The sequence below is a fragment of the Abramis brama genome (assembly GCF_963993115.1).
Source record: "Abramis brama genome assembly, chromosome: 17".
Taxonomy (NCBI): Eukaryota; Metazoa; Chordata; class Actinopteri; order Cypriniformes; family Leuciscidae; genus Abramis; species Abramis brama.
This window is the reverse complement of record NC_139979.1, coordinates 4,725,468-4,733,859: the sequence shown is the minus strand read 5'-3', so window position 1 is coordinate 4,733,859 and position 8,392 is coordinate 4,725,468. Positions and strand designations below refer to the sequence as shown.

Sequence of the window (8,392 nt, the reverse complement as noted above, 5' to 3'; positions counted from 1 at the left end):
CCGATTTATATCCATTTACATTAACAGTTATAAAATAAATAGTGAAAAGACGTATCTAAATAAAGATCCATAATAACTCAAGCAGCTTTAATTCTCCTCATGACGGGAACAGAAGTGGCGATAAACTAATAACGTTTATTTATTTGCATAGATTGTCAGTTCAATCGAAATAAACTGTTTAAACTGTGTTTGTTTAAAATTTTTTGATTGTATGAGCCGTTGATGGTGACTGCACATTTTAAGCTAACGCGCCATAAAGCGCTTAAGAGCCATAATAACTCAAGCGGCTTATTTCTCCTCATGACAGGACCAGCGGTGGCGGCAAAAAAATCTCATAAAAAAAATAAAATAAAACTAATAGCGTTTATTTATTTTCATCGATTGTCCGTTTAAATCAAAAGAAACAGTGATAATTTAATTTGTTTAAAATGTTTGATTGGATTAGCTGATCACCTCGAGGTCAGAGCCGTTGAAAAATGCACAGGTGACCACTCGTTTTAAATTAAGGCGGGAAAAGAGAAGAGGAGAGAATGAAAGACTGACAGACAGATAACATGACAGATATGAGACTGGCAGATATATACATGATACAGAAGCGTTAATGTTTTCATGTTTCCAGGAATCAGAGAACATTTGGGGATTATTTTTGTGCCTTTAAAATTGAACATGACTTTTCAAGAAATTAATGAAAATATAAATTGAAACTTAATAAAATGTCTTTGAAACCAAAAAAAAAAAAAAAAAAAAAAAAAAAAAAAAAAAAAAATCGCAGGCAAAATTTTTGACTTTATTTTTAACACACTGCATGTTTTACTAACTTTTTTATTTAGCTGATCTGTATTTACAATACGCTTCCAGAGTTTTCATTTACGTTTTAAGTTTTTGTTTAGGCTCCCTGAGTTTTTCTCTCTGAGAACTCTCGTGGGGGCGGGGCTAACAGCGGTGTGTTCTCATTGGCTACTGAGTTTTTGATTGACAGATTGTTGACCTGGATGTGAAGACTCCCATTTCATTTTAGTTATATAAAGTTAGGAGTTTTGTTTTTTAATTTTATTTGTATTTATCTACTGCTACACTACATGGTTGAGATGAGTTCCTAGAAACAGCACAGATAATGTTGTCATTATCATCAATCGTCATTATCAGGGTAATGGAGATGCTGGAGACTCGTGGTAAGTTAGTAATTTGTTTTTGTTAAAAAGGTGGAGAGGTATTTTAGAGCTCACTGAGAGCCCACAACATTATACAGCAGTGTTGACTTTATTTAGCCCAATCATTACACAACCTTATCTGCATACAATTACACAGTCTTTCTTCGGTTACATAACGTTTGCTTTTTCATAGGTGCAAAACCTAAGAATAAAAGGAGGTTCAGTAATTAATAATAGAATTCTTATCATGTGTGACATTTTTAATAACTTTTATCTAGTTTTATTTGGCAGCCTGAAAATCCTTTTCAAACAGGCGAAAGAAAAAAGAGAAAATAGTTAATTTATGCAATAATTTTTTTCCGGTTTCAAAGACATTTTAATAAGTTTCTATTTATATTTTCATACTTTTCTTGAAAAGTTACGTTCAATTTTAAAGGCACAAAAATAATCCCATAGATTTGACAAAACATTACGCTCGAAAGACGAAGACTTGAGTGAAGGAAAAGAAAGAAATTCAACAAAAAATACTAAGAGGGCAAAAAGATCCAAGTCAAGACACAAGGACACAAGCGAAAGATGGAGACTGACGGCTTCCTTTATTATGTTATCCATCTCAGTTTATTTGTATCGTTTCTATGTCATGTTGATTTGTCCTTTATTGTAAAGCGACCTTGAGTTTTCTGAAAGGCTCTATATAAAATAAACGTAGGCCTACTATTTATTATTTAGTGAGGGACAGAAATGAGACTCATCTAATTAAAAGAAGAAAAGACTCAAACGACTCAAGGTAACAAGACAGTCAAATGTACGAATTCAGAATTCTGTTTGATGAATCACAGCAGACACAAAAAAGCCTAGTATGAGGTTTTCTGGGACAGACACTGAACTAGTAAGGATGGTTTTAAAGTTTGTAAACAACTTTAAACCAGCTAAGATCAGCAGCAAACAATTTCCATTTGCACTTCATGAAACTTTTGTAGAATGGAAAGGTTCTCTTAAGGATCTTCATGGAACGATCAATGCCAATAAAGAACCTTTATTATTAGGAGTGTATTGAGCTAAATTATTAGACATAAATAATTAGAGTCATTAGTGCACAAATGTTTCTAATAAGACCCTCAACTGATTTGTACAGTGGCTTATGTGCATATTGTACTTTACAAAGATAAATATCTAAATATTTTAGAGCAGAGCCAACCTAGAAAAACATGAAATCACTCAATATAAAAATCTTCCAAACAGCAAAACAGACAGAAGGCAGCGGCGGCCCACAAGATAAACAACTATTTTCTATATTTATTCTGCAACTGCTTCAAACTGGAACTTCAAAATATTAATTACATTAATAAACAAAAACAAAATAGATACAAATTGAGACACACATTAAAGGGAATCTAAAATAAAATGCATTTAAAAAACAAAAACAAACATTAAAACTAAGAGTTCACATCATAAAGTGTTCTCCAATAAATGTAACAAAACAGTGATTTTACAGCAATATTTATTTCATGTGCTTTTTTTCTTAAATATGGTTGTTTGAATATTCATCAAAGGGCTCTAAACATAAGCAATGTTATTGTAATATTAATTCTGAAGAGCACACCTACAGATGTTTAAAAAAAAATATCATATTTTAAGCGATGCAATGAGGGCAACAAATATGAATTTCGATCAGCTAATCAATAACTGACCATAAATGTGAACATTCATATTAAATTAGTATAAATCTGCATAAGTCAGATTCAAAAGGGACTTCAGGTTCAGTCTTAAGTAATTAAAATTTAACACCTAATAAACAGCTTTCTGGATGGTTGATAAAACGGATCATGAATATGGATCAGAGTCTTTCATCTCTGGGTTGGCGGGTTGGTATCTACCATTAGTCTGTTTTTTCAACATCAAAACAAAGACCTGTAACAGATAGAGCCCATTAAAGTTCATCCCCAAAAATGATACATAATTTACTCATTCATAGGTCCTTCCAAACCTGTATGACTTTCTTGCATGGAACAGAAAAGATGTTTAACAAAGTCTCAAGATGAGCAGTGATTGAGAGAAAGTCATATAGGTTTGGAACGACATGAGGGTGAGTAAACGATGACAAACGTTTCATTTATGAGTTGAACTATTTCCCCAAGACAACCAAGGTCTACTCAGGTCAAGCCTGGGATTGATGGACATGCTCTCAAAGAGCAGGACGCCGATTAAAGATCTCTTAAGGGACTACAGTGTAGGGCTGGTACGGTAACATCTTCTGCCTGTCATTGATGGCGAAAATCCAGGAAGGCTTCACAAAGCTCAGACTTCCATTTTCCATCAAGGCCTATAAAAAGAAAGAACAGAGAGTAAATGAGGATGAAAAGGAAGAAAGGACCTTGACTCGAGACATTTAAAGAGTTGCGAGAGCAGAGGGTTTTAATTTCTATGAGAACATCACATGAATGATTTGGGTTGAACAGAAACAGGTCTGCATGTGTTGTGGGTCAAAACTTTCTCAAAGTCATTCAAATGTAGTCTATTAAAGGGTTAGTTCACCCAAAAATGAAAATTCTGTCAGTAATTACTCACCCTCATGTTGTTCCAACCCTGTAAGACTTTCGTTCATCTTCAGAACACAAATTAAGATTTTTTTGATTAAATCTGAGAGCTGTCTCACTCCTCCATAGGCTGCTATGTTATTGAAACTTGCCGGCCCAGAAAGTTAGTAAAGACAATGTTTAAAATAGTCCAAGTGACTACAGTGGCTCAACCTTAAGTTTATCAAGCGACGAGAATACTTTTTGGGCGCATCAGATTTCATCAAAAATATCTTAATTTGTGTTCTGAAGATGAACGAAAGTCTTACGGGGTTGGAACAACATGACAATATGAAAAAGCCTGGGTGGAGAGACAATCTCTTGCAAAGCCTGACTAGCCTATGAAGCCACTTGTTACTGGTGTTTGCCAAGTCAAGCCAAAGAGACCAATGAATTTAATAAATAAATAAAAATCAATGGACGTTTCCAGTCATTTATAAATATTGGTTCTTTAAATAATTTTACAGTCACAAAGGGCAATTTGCAGTAGAAAAATGTACAAACAGCATAGAAAATGAACATTTTCTTGACAACTTCATGTATGTAACATTTTGAAATATATACCAAAGACCATTATGCTATTGAACTGAAAGGGTAACTCACCAAAATGCAACCTAGGGTCTTTTTTGTTAATCTACCCGAGTCGAACTTTCGTTTAAAAGCATAATTAGGATGGAAACGCCACTTTTAAGTTTGACCGTATTTTCGTTTTCGGTCAAATTGCCTTTTGAATGGGAGTTCTTGGGGCACGACTATGATAGCATCAAAAATCGCTATTTTTAAATCACCAGGGGCTCTACACATGAACTCCAGCATTGAGAACATTGTTTGTGTACACAGAGTTTACTAAAAAGAAAGGTTTTGAACAACTCACTGTAGCTGTTGTTGTTTCCGGCCGCCGGCATTCTGACAGTCAAAAATAATCGATCTCTGAATGTGAATGAACTGACTCTGAATTTTAGTATTGCTTCTTATATGAGGATCCTTTTTCAAATACACGGTCAATATTGATTTTCACTAACGACAAAACAACAAATTATCAGTGAATTTATATGGAACTAAGCTTTAGGAGCTTTCCATCTTTACTCTCCTCCCTGTTACGTTGCATTCGGAGATCGACTATTTTTGACTCGCCAAAATGCAACCTAGGGTCTTTTTGACAGAGTTACCCTTGAATTGAATCAACTCTGAACTGAAAAATGACACTATTGTCTTTTTAAAGCTGCTTTACAGTATAATTTGAATTCGTCTCATATTTGATGAAGTTTGATTCTGTTATTGTCCTGTTTATTATCGTGACGCTGCTTTGAAACAATTTATATTGTATAAAGCCCTATAGAAATAAAGGTGACTTGACACCCCCAGGTGATTTGTTCTGCTTCAAAAAGAAATAAGGAAGACTCACATCCTCAAAAGATTCGTCCCATCCCTCGCTGGTGATGACAAACTGGACCTTCTCGCTCATATAGTCTTCAACAGCTCTGAGGAATCAAACAGATCAGATCATTTCATCGGTCACGCTCCACCCACAGCCTCTCAGAAGTGCTGCTTACAGACGCTTTACGCTCGTGCACTAATCTGAGTGCACGTCTGTCTCATACCCGTTAAAGGCGATGATGTAGCGCTGAAGTTGCCTTTTCTGGTTGTCAGGGAACTTGCCGTAGAGATAGAAGCGCTTCCCTTTTAGGAAGTCTGAAGGAGCAAAAATAAAGATCATTCAATAAAGAGATGCTGTTGTTGATACTCAAGACGTCTCCGTCAAGGTGAACCGGGAGGCGTCAGACCTGGCAGTTCAGGGATGGGTTTATCCTCCTCTTCCTCAGCATCCGTGTTCTCATCTGTAGAGCCGCCGTACAGATCTTCATCTTTCACCTTTCCTGGGCTCTCCTTTACTGCTTTTTTCTTCCTGCTCTCCATCTCCACCCTAAAACAGCCGAACACAGGAGCATCATACATATGATGATGAACTTTCTGACAGTCATAGGTGGTGTCCAACATAAATGTGAGGTCTTTTGTCTGATAGGTGGCACATATGATACGGCACAACGGTAGAAATGTTTTAACCAGTGGAGATCCTGCTGTCAATTATAATGCATCATCAAATTAGCCAAAATATTTAATAAATAAGCATGCACAGGGCTGGCCCATGCATTTGTGTTTATTAAATATTTTAGGTAATTTTTAGCATGGTCTGTATGACTTTTTATTTGTTTGAAAGAAATACTTTTTGCAATGATGCATTAAATTGATCAAAAGTGACAGAAAACACATTTATTGTATCACTGTTTCCATTAAAATGTGAAGCTGCACAACCGTTTTCAACATTGATAATAATAAGAAATGTTTCTTGAGCTGCAAATCAGCATATTAGAATGATTTCTGAAGGATCATGTGACACTGAAGACTGGAGTAATGATGCTGAAAATTCAGCTTTGATCACAGGAATAAATTACATTTTAAAACATACTCCGATTGAAATCAGCAAACTAATATTAATAAATGCATTTCACAAAAAACACAGTTTTTACTGTATTTTTAATAAAATACAGACATGGTGAGCAAAAGAGTCTTCTGTCAAAAATTTTTTTTTTTAAATCCTACTGACTAGGGTGGTCCTTATTTTTAAAGTCTCCAATTGTCATGCTCTTAACCCTTCAAATTGTTCCTTTATATAAGAAAATACAGCATGCCAATTTTTATGGCAGTAACATAATAATTACTGGCAGCTCAATAGCTTTAAACTTTCTGAGATTTTGATGATTTTCGTAAAAACAGATCATTTGAATTGGTATTGTACCTGGCTAGTAAAATTCCAAAATAATCTCCATAAAAGCATCTAATGCACCATATATTGCTAAATATGTATTTTAGATACATATCTCAGTTTACTTATTGTAGAAACTAAATCCAAATTAATCCATCCATGACCCGGTTTAGCAGATTTACCTTTCCTGGTGGAATCAATACATATTTCTATTGATGATCACCTTGGTTATTGTTTGGGTTTAGAGCACATTTTTTTGGTTTAAAAAAATTACATTACGTTCCTTGAAATTGACCCGGAACTTTGGCCGAATCAAGCAGATTATCAGGAGGCACAGGCAACCACACATGCAATGAAAGTAGTCAATGATCACGCCGAGAGAGGAGTGGCTCTGATTCAAGAATACAATGGCTCTCTCACACACTCTGAAGAACAATTGCAGTTTCTCCTTCATGTGGTGGAAGATCACCGACGGATCTATCCAGACTGCAAAAAGTCAACACTGGCTGCTGAGCATCAGAAATGAGGGATTGTTGAAAACTTTGTGCTTTTTATGAGATTGTTGTCATGTCAGTGTTGCTCTGATTTCAATAAAATGTAGTTCATTTGCAGCAACTTTTAATATTACTTGCATATCACAATAACGCCGCACAGCTTAACATAGGCAATCTTCCACATGACTGAGCTACCTCTAAATATAATTTGTCAACATTTTTGCATATTTCTAATTTTGAAGTTAAAAGGAACAGTTTAAGAGGTTAAGACACTAACATTTTGCAAAAAAAAATAAAAAATTGGACTTGATAAGGACCACCCTACTACTGACCCAAACTTTTGACATATAGTGTATGTAAAACTTTGCACAATTATTTGGACCACAGATGAATTTAGACAACATTATTTAAAAGCCTGAATAATGAGAACATCCAAAGACAATTATGATCCTTGATTAACACATGATGGCAATGTATTTATTTTGTAACGCCATGTCAGCATCTATGGCTATATTCATGGCGAAAGCTTAGCTTAGCTACTCGAAAATAAAATTAAAATGTTTAAGATGAATTTTTTCAAAAAACCTTTAGACTACATTTGGGCAATATTTGTAACGCAATAAATATCTTACCTGTTCAGCTCATCTTCAGTGTCCATGCCAGACACGTCATCCTCTGTGTACAACATCAAAAAACATTAATCAGGAGGAGTAGATGTTATGTCTAAAATTTGCACAAATTCACAGGATTATTTTTAATAATCATGCAGTAAGCCTATTTTGGATAGTCCAGAAAATGAAATGCTTTACAAATGAAAGATAATTTTCTAAGTAAGGCTTTACAATAAGGTTCAATTTGTTAACTACAATAGACTAACAATGAAAAAAACTTTAAAAGCATTTTTTAATCTTAGTTAATTTATGAATACGTTATTAAAATCAAAAGTTGTATCTGTTAATACAGTATTATTTAATGGACCCAAGCAGACATGAGCTAACAATGAAGAGTTGTGTTTTTATTAACTAAAATTAACAAAAAGATTACACAGTAACAAATGTATTGCTCATTGTTAGCGCATTAACTAATGTTAACTAGTGGGACCTTATTTTAAAGAGTTACTATTTATTTTTTACTCTTTTTTTTTTTTTTTTGTGGAACTTGATGGAAAAAGCAAAACAAATGAATATCAGTGTAAAAACAGATTCACATTATAAAACATTTGAGACTGAAAGAAAACACTAATAAAACATTATTGTGGCAAAAAGCATCTCCTCGCATTGACTTGTTTGCAACTGTGCTGGTCAAAATCTCTACCTGCTGAAACATCTGCACCATTTGCATAGAATGCCGTCCAACCACTCAGCCCTAATGATGTTCATGAAAATGGACAATGATTTACCATTTTCT

The 8,392-nt window shown here is 34.4% G+C and overlaps 1 protein-coding gene across 1 annotated transcript in view; it reads right to left on the bottom strand.

The window, feature by feature from the left end:
• Positions 1 to 1,722: 1,722 nt before the first annotated feature.
• xrcc1 (X-ray repair complementing defective repair in Chinese hamster cells 1) overlaps positions 1,723 to 8,392 on the bottom strand; it is a 28,265-nt gene continuing 21,595 nt past the window's right edge. The window contains exons 14-18 of the mRNA XM_084088102.1: positions 7,618 to 7,660; positions 5,512 to 5,651; positions 5,329 to 5,419; positions 5,133 to 5,208; positions 1,723 to 3,474 (exon numbers count right to left, since the gene is read on the bottom strand). Coding sequence (XP_083944228.1) covers positions 3,367 to 3,474; positions 5,133 to 5,208; positions 5,329 to 5,419; positions 5,512 to 5,651; positions 7,618 to 7,660 — 458 coding nt within the window. The 3' untranslated portion in view covers positions 1,723 to 3,366. The remainder of the gene's footprint in view (positions 3,475 to 5,132; positions 5,209 to 5,328; positions 5,420 to 5,511; positions 5,652 to 7,617; positions 7,661 to 8,392) is intronic.